Source organism: Xenopus laevis, chromosome 7L (genome assembly GCF_017654675.1).
Source record: "Xenopus laevis strain J_2021 chromosome 7L, Xenopus_laevis_v10.1, whole genome shotgun sequence".
Lineage (NCBI taxonomy): Eukaryota > Metazoa > Chordata > Amphibia > Anura > Pipidae > Xenopus > Xenopus laevis.
In genome coordinates, this window is record NC_054383.1 from 123,537,362 (window position 1) to 123,555,700 (window position 18,339).

Here is an 18,339-nt window from a genome sequence, read left to right on the forward strand (position 1 = left end):
GCATTAGTCAACGGGTGTTATTTCTTATGGTGACTTTTTTTGTCACAGCAAATTTTTCCACTGCAAATTTTTGCCGCAGTTTCACAAAAAACTTGTAGATGTCGAAATATGGAATTTTGCCGCAAATCAATGGCTGTCAAAAAATTCACTCATCACTAATGTAAGGTAGTAGTGACAATTCTTTGATTTGTGTTAAATGATGCCTGGTTGGAGTACCTTTTTCAGTCATCTTGATGTTTTTGGATTTGTGTCTCCCTCTCCAGCCCAATAATTACAGCAGCACGGTGAAGCGCACGGAAGATGGCCACCGGCTTTGTGATGAAATTGTAGCATGTTTCCAAGACAGAGCCAAGATTGAGCGTCAGTATGCTCTCCAGATGGAGGAATGGACCCACAAATGGAAACCTCTGGTTGACAACAGTGAGTAGGAATCATCAATGTTCAGATATAAATTGGATTGGAGTAGAAAAAAAAAAAATCCCCTTGGCCATGGTTTGAAATTGGTGGCAGAAGCAACATGAAGGGTCCTTTGTGTTACAATCTTTCTGTGTGTAGTCAGGCTTATTATGTATAGAACTTTTCTTTCTGTTCTCTTACATATGAGTGGAGACCACCCTATGTCTGTGCTTAAAGGAGAAGGAAAGGTTAAAACTAAATAAGTCTTATCAGAAAGGTCCACCTAAATATACCAATAAACCCGCAAGTAATGCTGCTTTGAGTCCTCTGTCAAAAGAAACACATCATTTCTTTCATTCTATTGTGTACACATGGGCTTCTGTATCAGACTTCCTGTTTTCAGCTTAAACCTCCTTGCCCTGGGCGTGAGCATGCTCAGTTTGCTCCTCCCCCCATCCATTCTCTGCTGTAATCTGAGCCCAGAGCTATAAGTGAGCAGGGAGAGACTCAGGCAGGAAGTGATGTCACACAAAGCTAATCCTGCAGCTGCTATCCTAAACGAACAGAGAGCTTCTAGAGGTTTTTACTCCGGTATGGTAAAACATTCTACAGAATAAATATAGCATTCTAGCTTGCACTATTGCAGCTAATCTATTGGCAATAAAATGCCTCCATAGTTTTCCTTCTCATTTAAAAACCCAGTTTCATCAGCTCCTTTAGCAGTTAGTTTGTCAGACAGATAAAGCAGACTGGAGAATATTTCCAGTAAACATATTTATTTCTCTCCAGGCCCTATGTATGGTTCTCTCCTGCGTGCCTGGCAGGCCTTTATGAGTGCCACAGAACGCCTGAGTGAGTTACATACACAGATTCAGAAGACGTTGGTCGCAGATGATGCAGAAAAGATACGCACGTGGCAAAAGGAGACATATCATCGCAAGATATTTGGAGGGTTCAAGGAGTCCTGTGAGATTGAGAATGGCTTCCACAAGGCACAAAAGCCATGGGCCAAGAAGTTAAAGAAGGTAATGCAGAATGATTCATCAACCTCAGTCAGTTACCCTTTGGGGGGCTTTTACTATTCCCCCAGGTAGAAGTGCAAGAGCACAAGGGAGTAGAGTCTTGCAGCGAGTTGGGTACCTGCAAAAAGCAGGTAACCTGCAGGTTGCAGATAGGACTTTTGGATGCAGGTATAAATGCAGGTTGGTGGGTCTGTGGGTCACAGGTTGGTTGCAGGTCTTAACTGTTCCAATAAAAGGATTGCACGCTCAAATGAAAAAAATATATCTGCTTTATGACATCATAAAACCATTACGTGTTTCGACCACAAGTGGTCTTCATCAGGGGCAAAATTACAAAAACAGAACATGGAAAAAAATAGGCAGAACTCTTTTCTGTTTTTATAATTTTGCTCCTGATGAAGACCAACAGGGAAAACGCATTGGGCTAATGCCTTTGTTCTGTAAACTTTTGATGTAATAAAACAGATATATTCTTTCATTTGCGTGTGCAATCCTCCTTTTTATTGGAATAATCATAAGCCTTGGTGACTTTAATGGGGAGTTCCCTTTCGATTAGCACCTCATACATTTTTGATTGGGTGTGCGCCTTATAACTATTTTTTTGCAGGTCCTCAATATAATAAGTTTTACTCCTTTTGCTCAAGTGCTGGCGAGGGTGCTGAGCACCCATAACTACAGAGCACCGGGTGGAATCAAGAGGAGAGCCCTGGGTGTGCAGGTGGGAGACTTTCCTAATTGGCACAGGCCAGTCCTAGCCTTACTGCCGGCCATAGACTGTAAGGACAGGGGTTTGTTGCAGAACAGGGTTGTTATGTTACTACAATTCAACATATTTTTTTATCATGCTGTAGCTCTCGCAAATGCCAAATTATTTGGACTCCATGGTGCCTTACTTCTGTCACCTTCTTGGGCTCTAGGCCCCATTGCTATATTTCAGTCCTGATAGTGTACAGATTATTCTTGTGTTCATTTTCTGAGAACTGAGCAGAGGTTCTTAAAATGGGAACTATTGCAAAAATATAAGCTTCATCATACTGAAATAAGAAACTTTCTACATACAATCATTTAAATATTCTGGATTGTTTCTGAAATAATCAAGTTTATCTTCACTATTCCTCTCTTTTCTCTTCATTGTGTCTTCATGCAGCAGTTGGGTGTCAGATATTAATTGACAGTTAGATCCAATATATCTTATAGGGGGGCTCCCTTTCCTAGCAGATGTATTAGAGCTCACTCAAATAACTGATTCCAGTACAAACAAAATCTAACAAAATAACAAATTCTGCATGTAGAGAGACATTATGTCTGGTGATTTTAATAGAGTGAGCTCTAATACATCTTCTAGACAAAAGAAGCCCCCCTATAAGATATATTGGATCTAACTGTCAATGAATATCTGACACCCAACTGCTGCATGAAGACAGAATGAAGAGAAACAGATGCTGAGAGAGGGATAGTGAAGATAGTTTCATAGTTAAATTGGGTTGAAAAAAGACAAAGTCCATCAAGTCCATCAACCCCTTCAAATGAAAACCCAGCATCCTAATCAATAAACTTAATTATTTCAGAAACAGTACAGTATATTAAATTCATTTTCATTTTTGCGATAGTCCCCTTTAAGCAAACAGACCCCAAACACCAGACGACTGCTCAGGACCAAAGTGTGCCTGTGACATCCTTCAGGTCCATGCAATGTGCCCAGTCCACATTTAGTTCCTAATCAAAATAAATAGCTGCCAGTCAGTGAGACGTTCCATCTGCTTGTATGCAATATAATCCATATTGGCACTGGGCCTGCGGGACAAATGTGAGATTCTTATTGGGAGTGTGTGTGTGGCTTTGTACAGCTATTTATGAAATGACATGAATGCACACAGGGAAAAACTGTCTACCAGGCAGCTAACGCTGGTGTTATTCTTTAAAGGGATACTGTCATGGGAATGTTTTTTTTCAAAACGCATCAGTTAATAGTGCTGCTCCAGCAGAATTCTGCACTGAAATCCATTTCTCAAAAGAGCAAACTGATTTTTTTATATTCAATTTTGAAATCTGACATGGGGCTAGACATATTGTCAATTTCCCTGCTGCCCCAAGTCATGTGACTTATGCTCTGATAAACTTCAATCACTCTTTACTGCTGTAGTGCAAGTTGGAGTGATATCACCCCCCTCCCTTTTCCCCCCCAGCAGCCAAACAAAAGAACAATGGGAAGGTAACCAGATAGCAGCTCCCTAACACAAGATAACGGCTGTCTGGTAGATTTAAGAACAACACTCAATAGTAAAAACCCATGTCTCACTGAGACTCCTTCAGTTACACTGAGAAGGAAAAACAGCAGCCTGCCAGAAAGCATTTCTCTCCTAAAGTGCAGGCACAAGTCACATGACCAGTGGCAGCTGGGAAATTGACAAAATGTCTAGCCCCATGTCAGATTTCAAAATTGAATATAAAAAAATCTGTTTGCTCTTTTGAGAAATGGATTTCAGTGCAGAATTCTGCTGGAGTAGCACTATTAACTGATGTGTTTTGAAAAAACATGTTTTCCAATGACAGTATCCCTTTAAAGGAGAACTAAAGCTCAACCAAGCATTAGGACAAAATGACTATACCTTATAAGGCTTCTATACCTGCCCAAGGTCAGTCCAGCCCTTTAGAAGTCCAGTCTGTGTTCCACCAATGTCCACAGTAGCTTTTTCCTGCTAAATCACAGCACATCCTCGAGATGACTGTTTGAAAATATCCCATTAAAAGTCTGATATGAAACATTATCCATCAGAATAAGCTACCAATTCAGCCCTGTAGAAGCTGCTTCTATAACAGATGTAAACTCTGTGTCTCATGTTTTCAATCATATCTATTGAGTATCGACCACTGAGTTCAGCCTATTAAGAGAAGCCCAGAGCACATTAAGCATTTGGGCTCAGTGGGCTCTGGTCCTGTTGGCCCTTACAGTCCGGGCACATGAGCAGGCAATTTAGTTCAATGGAGGCGTGTGGGGAGCCGGAATGCCACAAGCAATAAGTGGTGCCGAAAACCATCAGCACTGGAGGGTAGGTGGCATCAGGTGGTATGCAAGAGGGGGTCCTTAAAGGGGAACTAAACCTGTACCCTTCTCCACCCCCCTCCACTGCTCCCGCTCCAAGCTCCCTGCCCACAGTATTTATTCTTTTTAGAAGTCTCCCTTCTGCCGACCCGCTCTAAAGTTGCGCAGCGGAGTTTAAAGGCGCCGTTATCTCTCTGTCTTCTGATCCTCTTCTGTCTTCAAGATCCAAAACGCTGCTCTACGGAAAGTGATCAGAAGACAGAGAGAAAATGGCCCCTTTGAACTCCGGTACACAACTGTGCAAATTTATAGCAGAAGGAAGACCTCTAAGGACACAGGCACACGCAAAGATTTGGGGAGATGTAATCGCCCGCGACCAATCGCCTCTTCTTCAGGCGACTAATCTCCCCGAAAAGCTTTCCCGTCGGCTAGAATCTAAAGCGCCGGCAGGATGGAACTCGGAGCCCTTCATTTTCTGAAGTCACCCGCAGTTGCCTCAGAAGGAAATTTCTGCGACTTTGGAAAACTAAGCGCTCTGAGTGCAATCTCCTCTGGAAGCAGAGGCGATTAGTCGTTGGGCGACTAAATCTCCCCGAATCTTAGCGTGTGCACTTACCCTCAAAAGAGTAAATACTGCGGGCAGGGAGCTTGGAGTGGGGGCAGTGAAGGGGGGAGGGGTCAAGGGTTTATTTCTCCTTAAACTTTTTCCTCCTCCCCCAGTCCGACATTGGAGCTGTGGAGGTAGGCACGGAACATTATTGTTATAGGACTGCTGAACTTCTGGGCTGATACAATAAGTTCAGTATATACAGTGATACGCAATATGTTGGCGCTATATAAATACATGTTAATAATATATAAAAATATAATGTTTCTAGTCAGATTGTACTTGGGGTTCCAGGGGGGTAAAGTTACACCAAAAAAACTTAAAGCATTTTAAAGTAATTGACATATACTGTTACCCTGCACTGGTAAAAGCTGTGTGTTTGCTTCAGAAAGACTACTATAGTTTATATAAATAAGATGTTGTGTAGCCATGGGGGCAGCCATTCAAGCTGGAAAAAAGGAGAAAAGACACAGGTTACATAGTACATAACAGATAAGCCCTGTTCAATACAATGGGGTTTTATCAGTTATCTGCTGTGTATCCTGAGCCTTTTCTCCTTTTTTCCAGTTTGAATGGCTGCACCCATGGCTACACAGCAGTTTGTTTATATAAACTATAGTAGTACTTATCTGTTATCTACTGTGTATCCTGTGCTTGAATGGCTGCCCCCATGGCTACACAGCAGCTTGTTTATATAAACTATAGTAGTACTTATCTGTTATCTACTGTGTATCCTGTGCTTGAATGACTGCCCCCATGGCTACACAGCAGCTTGTTTATATAAACTACAGTAGCACTTATCTGTTATCTACTGTGTATCCTGTGCTTGAATGGCTGCCCCCATGGCTACACAGCAGCTTGTTTATATAAACTATAGTAGTACTTATCTGTTATCTACTGTGTATCCTGTGCTTGAATGACTGCCCCAATGGCTACACAGCAGCTTGTTTATATAAATTATAGTAGTACGTATCTGTTATCTACTGTGTATCCTGTGCTTGAATGGCTGCCCCCATGGCTACACAGCAGTTTGTTTATATAAACTATAGTAGTACTTATCTGTTATCTACTGTGTATCCTGTGCTTGAATGACTGCCCCCATGGCTACACAGCAGCTTGTTTATATAAACTATAGTAGTACTTATCTGTTATCTACTGTGTATCCTGTGCTTGAATGGCTGCCCCCATGGCTACACAGCAGTTTGTTTATATAAACTATAGTAGTACTTATCTGTTATCTACTGTGTATCCTGTGCTTGAATGACTGCCCCCATGGCTACACAGCAGCTTGTTTATATAAACTATAGTAGTACGTATCTGTTATCTTCTGTGTATCCTGTGCTTGAATGACTGCCCCCATGGCTACACAGCAGTTTGTTTATATGAACTATATTAGTGTTTCTGAAGCAAACATAGCTTTTAACAGTGCAGAGTAACACTGCATTATATTTTAATTACTTTGATATACATTCAGTTTTTGCTGTTACTGTTCCTTTTAGGAGTCAGTTGTTGCTGTGATCCTGATAAACAGTGTTTAGTACTGTTCAGTAATGGCCCCAATATTACACTTGTACTGGTCCCTATTTGGAAAAAGTGTTTTTTCTGTGTGGCCCTGGGTGAACACTCAGTGCTATTAGACTATTAGATAGTTACTATCTTCTTCTCATCCTGATTTATGGTTGGAATGGGATTATAAGAGTAGAGTTGGGCTTTTAGAGATCTTAAAGGAGAAACAAACCCTTAATAAAAAAAAATCCTACCCCATACCCTATCCCTCCCTCCCAGCCTAGCTGTCCCCCAGGCAAATGCCTATAACTCTTTATTTACTCCTCTGTGCAGATTCTGTCTAGCCTCTAGCGGAATTCATGGGCGCCATCTTCTGGCTCTTCAGTAATCTTCAGAATGAGACCAGCGATTTGGCAATTTTCATGAGTTTCGGTGCATGCACAGTTTTCGGAAAACGTAAAATCCAACTGCGCATGCGCCGCTTTACCGGTCTCATTCTGAAGATTAGCGAAGAGAAGATTGCGCCCGAAAATGGCGCCCGTGAACTCCGTTGGACAGGATCTGGGGCATTTGCATGGGGTCTATGTAAGGTAGGGGGCAAGGTTTTTTTTTATTAAGGGTTTGTTTCTCCTTTAAGGAACATTGAGATTTAATACAGCACCACCAGGTACAGTCACTTCCCAGCATTCTCATCAGGCAAATATCAGAGAAGATTTATTGGCCCTTTAATGTAGTACAGAAGCAATATGCAATATCAAGGGCTGTGTCTGACCCATGAGTGTCTCTTATACATCAAACCTTATGCCGACAGGTAGAGAAGTCCAAGGCAGCTTACCACAAAGCCTGTAAGAAGGAGCACTTGGCTATTGTCCGAGAGAACCGCGGCAAAATAAACCCAGAACTGAATCAAGAGAAGTTGAAGAAACTCACAGAGGATCATGAGAAATGCACACAGGACAAAGAAAAGGTGAGTTGTAGAGGGAAGGCTCCCATTGGCTGCTGGACACTTCCCATGATGCTTTGTGGGAATATTATGGCATGCTTGAGTGAGTGTGGGGATTGGGCATAGAAGCCAGCCTTCCATAATAATAATAATAATAATAATAATAATAATACCTACTTCATAAGCTTGGCAATTCCAAAAAATCTACTGGTTTCCCTTAAATTGTGATTAGGATCTGATATCTTTGGGTGACATTGACAGACTTGAGTCACCTGATTGGTCTTTACTTGCAGCAGATACTGCCTCTCATCTTGAACTCTTGGGTAACCTCTGTAAAGAGGTTTTCATAAGGTACTTTTAAAATAATTACTTTCCGTGTCTTGCAAGGTTGGGTTTCTCATAGGGCAGAAACAACATTTGCCCTGCCCCTCACTGACCATTAAAATGTGCTTGGTAAAATGATAAATTATACTGAGTAAATTATACAGTCAAAAGAAAAAGTTTGGGAACCCCTCTCAGCATTCATAATAATTTACTCCACTTTCAACAAAAAAGACAACAGTGGTGTGTCTTTCATTTCCCAGGAACATCTGAGTACTGGGGTGTTTTCTGAACAAAGATTTTTAGTGAAGCAGAATTCAGTCAAATTAAATCAAATGTGAAGTGAAAAACTTTCTGTGCAAAAATTTGGGTACCTTGTAATTTTGCTAATTTGAATTCATGTAACTGCTCAATACTGATTACTGGCAACACCAGATTGGTTGGATTAGCTTGTTAAGCCTTGAACTTCATAGGCAGGTGTGTCCAATCATGAGAAAAGATATTTAAAGGGATACTGTCATGGGAAAAAATTTTTTTTTCAAAATGAATCAGTTAATAGTGCTGCTCCAGCAGAATTCTACACTGAAATCCATTTCTCAAAAGAGCAAACAGATTTTTTTATATTCAATTTTGAAATCTGACATGGGGCTAGACATATTGTCAATTTCCCAGCTGCCCCAAGTCATGTGACTTGTGCTCTGATAAACTTCAATCACTCTTTACTGCTGTACTGCAAATTGGAGTGATATCACCCCCCCCAGCAGCCAAACAAAAGAACAATGGGAAGGTAACCAGATAGCAGCTCCCTAACACAAGATAACAGCTGCCTGGTAGATCTAAGAACAACACTCAATAGTAAAAACTAGTGATGGGCGAATTTATTCGCCAGGCGCGAATTTGCGGCGAATTTGCGGGATTCGCGGCCAGCGAATAAATTCGCGAAACGACAGCGAAAATTCGCGGAAAAAAAAAAAAAATATATATATATATATATATATATATACATTTTGTCTTTGATGCTTAAGCAGCAGGGGCATAGCTATAGGAAAAGCAGTTTCTGTGACGGCTGGAGACCAAAGTTGTACAGGGGCCCCAGTATGGGACTGACTGATAAGCAGTTTCAATAAATATTTATGAAAAACAGCATATTCTCAAGGTTTAGCAGGTCCCTAAAATGACTTTGCTGTGAGGCCCAGTACCTTCCAATTGTCCCACTGCAGAGCAGGATGTTTCGTATCTACATTTTCATCCCCAGTAAAACAATAATGTTCTACCATCATGCAGGTAAAACAGAGGTATGAGAAGTCCCTACAGGAACTGAACAAGTATAATCCTAAGTACATGGAAGAAATGGAAACGGTGTTTGATCAGAGCCAACAACAGGAGCAGAAGAAGATTCTCTTTCTCAAACAAGTCCTTGAGTCTATGCACAAACATCTGGATATCTCCACAAATGAGAGGTAACCCTGAGACGTAGTCTTCTCCTGGCCCCATATGTACTGTAGGCTCTACTCAGGGAAGCTTCCCAGTCTGGGGTTGTAACATTATTATAGTCTGTAATTAAGGCAATATTTAGAAAGACAAATGAGAGAGAATGCTGGGCGGATTATTTATAAAGTAGGAAACACCCATTGACACCTTTAATCTGGGTGTTGTTTTTTAGAAATAGCTAAAAATCCATCGGCTGGATTATTTGTAATGTATAAAAAGCTGTAGGTAATTCGTTCATACACATCTGATCTTTGTGGCTGTAAGAGGACCGTAGAGGCTCAGATATGATGTTGCCGTCTGGCTCGCCACCTTGGCCAATATGGCACCTTGAAGCCTTTTCTTTGTCAGTAGATAATGCATCAGCACAGCGATCCCCAACCAGAGACTTGAGAACAACATGTTGTATTCCATTTTCAATGATGTTGCTCCCAGTGTCCTCATAGTAAGTGCCCATTCTGTCTTAAATTCAAGTTTCGGAGGCCAAAAAGGCCCACATTTACTCCAACAGAGCCTCCTACAGGCAATCACTCCACATGGGGCTATCAATTAGCCAATAACAGCCCTTATTTATATCCCCAAGGAATTTTGTTTTTGCTTGTGAAGCTCCCCAACAGCTTTTACATTTGAATGTGGCTCACGGAGTAAAAAATTTGGGGACCCCTGCATTAGCAGATGGGGAGTGAGAGGAGCCACAGTTCAGATCTTCTGATTTGCCCAGGCACACAATATATGGGTATATATAATAAATAGTATATATATATATGTAATATTATAGTATAATATACAGTAGAACCCCCATTTTACGTTTTTCAGGGGACCAGAATAAAATGGTGTAAAATCCAGGAAAATGTAAAATCAGGGAAATGTATTATGCATAATATAGAGGTGGGGCCGTAAAACAACAATGTAAAATAAGGAAAAACTTAAAACCAGGGGTTTTAAAATGGGGGTTCTACTGTATGTCTATATTTATATACACTGTGATATCAAATGGAAAGGATGGAAAATCTCACTGCATGAAAAAATAGACTATGTTATAGAAATGGTCCATCTCTGATGGGTCTGAACAACTGTGACCTCCACTTGCAGGAGAAAATTGCAAATATAACCCCCCCCAACTTCTCATTTCTGAATTTTAAACATTTTCTTGGCAATGTTTTTGTGGATATAGTGGGGGCAGTAAAGAGAGATCCCTACACCAAACTGTTGAATGAGCCCAATGGACTTCCAGTTCAGCAACTGGAATGATAAATATAACAACTTAATTAAGAACTGTCCAAGTTCAGATTATTGTTGGCCGTAGTCTTGATTGAGGGTGTATCAATTGTACATGCAGTGGTGGATTCATGAGATGTGGGCCCCCCTAGGCTACATTACAGGCCCCCCTTCTAGACTACTGCTGGGTATGGATGCATGCAGATCCAAGCCCGACCTGGAGTACAGAGCTTCGGGTGCATGCATGCCTGGATCTGCATGCATCTGGATCCAGCAGCTCAAATAAAAATAAGTATTAAAAAAATAAATAGAAAAAATTCAAAGAAAAGAAATAACAATTGAAAAAAAAAGCTAGATGGGCCCCTGATCACCCTGGCTCCCTAGGCTATAGGGGATTTTTTTTTTTTAATATTGTAATATTATAATATTGGTGTAGGTAGTTGGCTTTGTAATTGATGGTGCATGTCTTATCTCTGTCTGTAGCGCAAAGACAGTGTATAGTGCTTTAAATGATGCAATTGTCGCTGTAAATGACCAGGAGGATCTGAAATGGTGGAAGAACAAGCATGGGCCTGGAATGATAATGAACTGGCCTCAGCTAAAGGTGAGATATTCCCTTCCACTGTGTGTTTTGTCCAGTGGAAGAGAATGAATTATTACTATATTGCACCTCTGTATAATAGAAGCATGTATAGAGAGTAAATTGTACCATAGCTGCTAAATAAAAATAAAAAAAGACCAATTGCGAATTGTCTTTTGTCTGTATTATACTTAAAGTTCTTTTAAAGGTGCACTTCCCCTTTAAATTGTCTGTTGTCACATAGAATGCTTGATATGCAGTGAAATTCATTACAAATCCACAGCGATCCAATATGAGAGTGCTGTTCTTGCTTTTCCCGCAGGAGTGGACTCCAGACATTGAGCAACAAATTGTGAGAAAGAAGAAAGTGAAAGAGACGGACAAGGTGAAGTTATACAGCGTAACGCCTACAGAAAGCAGGTACAAGTGTGTTTCAATAACCAAGGATCCCTAAATATTGTTACTGTCAGACTGGGTCTCCTAGGGTCCAGCAGAGAACACCCTGGGCTCATTCTCACTGTATAATAGGCAGAGCCGGGCCAAGTCGGCTGGGTGCCCTAGGCAACCCGGCAAACTACGTTGCCCCCACTGTGTAGCGCATGCACAGAGGAGCGCAAGTGGCAAGGAGTGTAAGTGTTAAGGAATTGCGAGTGCACATGCGTGAAAGGGTGCAAACACCGAGGAAGTGTGAGTGCGCATGTGCGTGCACACTCGCATTTGGAAGAATGGTAGTAACATCTTCTGGGCACAATGGTGTGAACTAGGGGAAAACATCAGAAGAGGTACATGCCTGGCACCCCTTTACCCTTGCACCCTGCTTCTTCTGCCTGCCCTAGTTCCGGCCCTGCAAATAGGTTTCTATGTAGGCCTATGGTGGAAATAAGAATGGGCTGATGGGGATTGTCCCCAGGTTAGGCCTACTGGGAGATTCTCCAATACTCTGGTAGGACATTCTGACTCTGATTACTGTGCATTTTGCACAAATATGTGTGACTGTTACAGATTCTTGAAATAAACTGTGTAAAAACTACTACTATAAAAAATTATGGAACTTGCCAAAGGGATCACAGTTTTACATTACTTTTGGGTGTGTATATGTATCCTTCATACAGCAGATAATGAGACATTGCTAATCAAAAGGAAGGGCCACTTATCAATTGTGGAGTCCAATTTAAACTACTTGGTGAGCCCTTTCTAGACTTAAAGGGATACTGTCATGGGAAAAAAATGTTTTCAAAATGAATCAGTTACTAGTGCTGCGCCAGCAAAACAGCAAACAGATTTTTTTTATATTCAATTTTGAAATCTGACATGGGGCTAGACATATTGTCAGTTTCCCAGCCTGCCCAAGTCATGTGACATGTGCTCTGATAAACTTCAATCACTCTTTAATGCTGTACTGCAAGTTGGAGTGATATCAGATAGCAGCTCCCTAACACAAGATAACAGCTGCCTGGTAGATCTAAGAACAACACTCAATAGTAAAAACCCATGTCCCACTGAGACACATTCAGTTACATTGAGAAGGAAAAACAGCAGCCTACCAGAAAGCATTTCTCTCCTAAAGTGCAGGCACAAGTCACATGACCAGGGGCAGCTGGGAAATCGACAAAATGTCTAGCCCCATGTCAGATTGTATGATCGAGGATCTTTGCATCTATGGCCAGCTTAAGACTGTTATCCTGGCAGTCACCACTGGATAATGATTGACAGGGTTAGTTTAACAGTGAGCTGCCAGGCTGGGTTGCCTGACAGTTAGAGGTCCTGCCCACCATCACATGGAGAGAAAGAAAGCTGTAGGTGGGAGATAGGAACCAACATAGCAGAGTGACGAGAAAGTGTCTTTAGGAATGACACATTTTTCTTTTTCATAAGAATGTTTTTTGTATGCATACATTTGTTTTTGTTCTTCATACTATGAAAACCATAAAAACCTGTAAATTTTATACATTCCACTTTGCATCACTTTGCTTCACTTACAGTCAGAATAAAGCTCCCATCAATGTTCCTGGAGTGCGTGTGAGAGCCGTATATGATTATTCAGGACAGGAATCCGACGAGCTCAGTTTCAAAGCAGGTAAATGCCTTCTAAAGCTGACTTTTAGCCGGCAAACGCCCATTGCCAGTTTCTAACCAAATTTTAACTTAGTTTTAACATGAATTCTCAGCAGCAGTCAAATCAAGGATCACTGTTGGGGTACTTGGCCTGGACAGACCAGTGGTGTGGCTGGGGTGGAATGGAGTGGGGGTGGCTGAAAGGATCAGGGTTGGGGTCTCTGCAATGGGAGTCAATGCAAATATGTCAACTATGGGCAGTATCAATGGTTAATGTGGTCATCGTCTAACAGGATTTTTTGGCTTGGCCTGAATGAACCCCAGTCACATATTGATAGGATGGACATGTTTGGTCTAAACAAGAGCCACTAGACTGCCAACTTGGTCAAGAGTGCCGCCAGCAAGTGTCTGGGCTCCTTTTTATTTTTTTTCCCAGTTTCATTGAGTTGTATACTTTCCTCCAAGACGCTATGTGAATACAGAATGTCACACTGGGACGCACACTTCTAGGGAAGATGGATACATGGGGGATTGGGCAATAAATGTGAAGGAGGAATAGTCAGATTCATGCACACCACCTACACGGAGACACCAGTTCTCCTAAAGTTTCAGGAATATCCCAGGAAAATTCTAACCCTTTGTTTGTTTCTGCAGGTGATGAACTCACAAAGATTGAGGATGAAGATGAGCAAGGCTGGTGCAAAGGAGTGACAGATAAAGGACAAGTAGGACTTTACCCTGCCAATTATGTGGAAGTGATTTCTGGATGAGAGGGTGGGGAACACATTGTACAAGGAGATGTATAGACTGAATGCAGCCGGTTGCTTTCACCAGCTAGTTAAAAGATTTCTGCAAGAAGAAACCGAGAAAGCAGCAGACTTACCTTGTAGTTGCTCCTCAACAAAAACCCTACAGGAAATACCACTGCTCTGGAAGGCATTGCCAACTCACAGTATTCTTCTCTTTTATATACCAGAACTTAAATCTTCTTTATATCCTGACTGACATGGAAGGCAGATCTACTGGGCTGCAGATTCCACAAACCTCACTGGTGCCTTGGGCACTGGACACCAAATTATTTTTAACAGACCTGTGGGTACAGCCAAACATTCAGTGCTCCCTTAGGGACGTGCCTTGGTCCCTCTCAATGCACAAAGTCAAGGGCTTCAATAAATATAATCCCATATGCCTTAGTAAGCCTTAGTGCAATAACACAGCAGCCTAGAAGAAGCTTTTGTTACGGTCATGTTTGCTGAAGCAGTGAAGGATATGATTAAAGTGTCTGTACCAGTCTCACATACCCAGCATGGACTCATTTTCATTGTCAGTCATCTCAGTGTTTGCATATATCTTTAGCAAGCATACTGCATATCAATCTTCATCGCTGTAGGCTTCTTCGCTTGCTTCTAGACATCTCCAAGTCTACAAAAATGGTCCTGCAAGCCTCTCTGTAATAATCTTACCTAGATGATAGTGCTCCAAGGATAGACAGCTGCTCGGAAGTAACAAGGATAGACAGCCGCTCAGAAGTAACATCAGAAATAACAAGGCTAGACAGCTGCTCAGAAGTAACAAGGAAGGATAGACAGCTGCTCAGAAGCAGGGATGGGCGAATTTGTCCCATTTCGTTTCGCCAAAAATTTGCCGCAGGCGAAATGTCGCTGACGCCCATTAAAGTCTATGGGCGTCAAAAAAAATTGACGCACAACGCCATAAGTCAATGGGCGTAATTTTTTCGGCGAAACAAGGCGAAAAAAACGCCCATCCCTACTCAGAAGTAACAAGGAAGGATAGACAGCTGCTCAGAAGTAACAAGGATAGACAGCTGCTCAGAAGTAACATTAGAAGTAACAAGGCTAGTCAGCTGCTCGGAAGTAACAAGGATAGACAGCTGCTCTGAAGTAACATCAGAAGTAACAAGGATAGACAGTTGCTCAGAAGTAACAAGGATAGACAGCTGCTCAGAAGTAACATCAGAAGTAACAAGGATAGACAGTTGCTCAGAAGTAACAAGGAAGGATAGACAGCTGCTCAGAAGTAACAAGGATAGACAGCTGCTCAGACATAACATCAGAAGTAACAAGGTTAGACAGCTGCTCAGAAGTAACAAGGATAGACAGCTGCTCAGAAGTAACAAGGACAGATATCAGATGAAGTTCATCTTTGAAACTTGCTGATGAGCTCATAAAGAAAAAGATTTTGAAGCCAGAACCACGATTTTAGTTATGTATAGGCTATTTGGTTAAAGTTGTAATATAAAATCGGGTGAGAAGTTCCAGCCCATGGTGAGTTCAATGGTAATTAGTTGAAGCATATGTTAACTAATTTATGAACCTTACTTGTGGTTAGATTCCATAATACTGGTCTAACATAACCAGATTTGGCTCATCGTGTCCATACTGCCCAGCCATTTGGACCTATATGCCAGGCCAAGGGAATGTTTTAACTGATCATCCTGTTGGATCACAGGTAATACTACCAGAGTATCATGTTGACGTGTGAATCAACAGATGAGGAGCCACAACCTTCCCACAGATCTCAATTTTGGGTTGACATCCATACAGGCCAATTGGGCAGAGTATTGGCCAGTGTATGGCCACTTAAGTTCTTCTAGTGTCCCTCAATTCTTAAGGTATATGTGATATATCCTGACCTTACAATTGGTTTTCATTTTTTATTGTTGGGGGGTTTTTGATTTTGAGCATCTTTTTATTCAGCAACTCTCCAATGTTTATTTTCTGCAATCTGATTGCTAGGACACACATTTACTTGAATGAGAGACTGGGAAAACAAATAGGAGAGGGCCTCAAAAGACAGATGTAGAAATAAGAAGCTTACAGAGCATTTGTTTTTGGATGGGTCAGTTTGAAAGCTGGAAAGAGTCAGAAGAAGGCAATAATTTAAAAAAATATTGAAAACCAAGTGAAAAGTTGCTTAGAAATGGCCATTCTGTAACATACTGAAAGTTAACTTAAACGGCATGTAAAGGCAAAAAAATAAGATTCCATATTTACTTTCTTTAATGAAAAAGAAACCTATCTCCAATATACTTTAATTTAAAAATGTGTACTGTTTTTATAAGAAACCTGACTGTATGCAGTGAAATTCCCCCTTCATTTACTGCTGTGGATAGGAATTGTCAGACGGTCCCTAACTGCTCTGCAGGGAAACAATCATATTTATGAACAGCAGGGGGAGCCCTCGTCTTACTTCCCAGCCATGCAGAACTCAAGCAGCTTTGTTTGTTTCCCCGTAGAGCAGTCGGCGAATGTGTAGAGATTTGTATTGGATTTTATTTTTGCCTTTACATCCCTTTTACCGTTTCCACCTCCAGCTGCAGGAACAAAGATAATGGAGCCAGATTTAAACAGATAAACCGGGATTCTATTTGGAGGATTATTTTGCTGCAGCCACTGGTTCTGGAGAGTTGGAGAAAGTTTGTATTAAACAATACAAAAACTATAAAATCCACATTAGATTACATGGCAACACAGGACCCAGTGCAGTCTGTATATTCTGATTAATTAGTCTTGCTGTATCAGCTTCTGGCAGATTTTATTTGATTTGTGCTGTTTTGATATATAACAAAGTTACAAGATTGTGACCCCCTGTGGCCAACTTTGAAAGCATAAATCATTTGTTTGATTAGGCTTGTGGTGCAGTAAGTTCATGTTTATGTTTAGTATACAAAATACAGCATTTCTAGTCTTATTCTATTAGACTTTACTTCCCCTTTAAAGGTGACATCATACAAAGAAGCCTGAGAAATGGTTTGTTAGGCTGAACCAGGCCACAGCAATCCAGTTTGATCTTCAGTAAAGAGTTACAAATAACAAATCCATGCCCAATCTTTGTGGTTAACATATGCTGTTTTGGCCTTCAACGATACAGAAACCTTCTTCCTTCCAGTAGAACTGCGGAATCCAGGGAATGCAGAAAAATGCTTCAGGATTCCTGGCTCTTCAATATTAATAAATATGATACTATCGCTGTACATTAGGTATGACAGCAGTAGAATACAAACACACAGACAATGGGAATTTACTCAAATGGCAGAAATAATTTTTCCATGCCTCTAGGTTATTTACTGGTGTTTTATTAAAGGAAAACTATACCCCCAAAATGAACACTTAAGCAACAGATAGTTCATATCATATTGGCATATTAAAGAATCTTACCAAACTGGAATATATATTTAAATAAATCTTGCCCTTTTACATCTCTTGCCTTGAGCCACCATTTCGTGATGGTCTGTGTGCTGCCTCAGAGATCACCTGACCAGAAATACTGCAGCTCTAACTGTAACAGGAAGAAGTGTGGAAGCAAAAGACACAACTCTGTCTTTAATTGGCTCATGTGACCTAACATGTATGGTTTGTTGGTATGTTTGTGAGTACAGTGAATCCTACGATCCCAGGGGGCGGCCCTTATTTTTTAAAATGGCAATTTTCTATTTATGATTACCCAATGGCACATACTGCTAGAAAAGTATATTATTATGAAAATGGTTTATTTACATGAAGCAGGGTTTTACATATGAGCTGTTTTATGCAGTATCTTTTTATAGAGACCTACATTGTTTGGGGGGTATAGTTTTCCTTTAACAGCAGGGAGGGTACTGCCACAAACACAGGGCACCTTTCAGTTTTACACAGCGTAAGCAACCAACATATCAAATACCAGAATAGAGAGGTCTGGACATGAGGACAGTCTGAATATCTAAGAATTATTAATTACATCACCTCTACAGGCATCCGGTGAAACCAAAAAACAACACCAGGCTGAAAAACGAAATAATATAACCTCTCACTGCATCGGGAGCTTTTCCCTAAAAAAAACAAAAAATGATTCAGATAATTTCCCCGATTCATCACATATTGCATGCGTAATAATATAGCTGGATAACTTGTGTTTCTTCAAGTGTGTGCCCTTATACAGCCAGGAGTTCTGTAATATGAGACTAGCCAGGCTGCAGCTGAATCCAATAAAGGCTGGAAATTAATTAGGCTCCACAAGCCTCTCCTTGGGAGTATGAAGTTTTCTTTAAGGGCTCTTACACACAGGCGGTTTTTCCTGCGTTGCGCTTTCTTCTGTTCAGCCGCAGGGGAGTAGACGCACTCAATTATTGTGAATGGGGCTGTACACAGACGCATGTAAGCG

At 41.1% G+C, this 18,339-nt stretch overlaps 1 protein-coding gene across 2 annotated transcripts in view; it reads left to right on the plus strand.

The window, feature by feature from the left end:
• MGC147475.L (uncharacterized protein mgc147475 L homeolog) overlaps nt 1-14,475 on the plus strand; it is a 50,425-nt gene extending 35,950 nt beyond the window's left edge. For both annotated transcript variants that reach the window (XM_018226428.2, XM_041569652.1), the window contains exons 3-10: nt 264-420; nt 1,186-1,421; nt 7,386-7,541; nt 9,123-9,298; nt 11,028-11,148; nt 11,447-11,544; nt 13,107-13,201; nt 13,834-14,475. In XM_018226428.2, the coding sequence (XP_018081917.1) occupies nt 264-420; nt 1,186-1,421; nt 7,386-7,541; nt 9,123-9,298; nt 11,028-11,148; nt 11,447-11,544; nt 13,107-13,201; nt 13,834-13,949 (1,155 nt within the window). In that variant the 3' untranslated portion in view covers nt 13,950-14,475. The remainder of the gene's footprint in view (nt 1-263; nt 421-1,185; nt 1,422-7,385; nt 7,542-9,122; nt 9,299-11,027; nt 11,149-11,446; nt 11,545-13,106; nt 13,202-13,833) is intronic.
• The last annotated feature ends 3,864 nt before the right edge of the window (nt 14,476-18,339 follow it).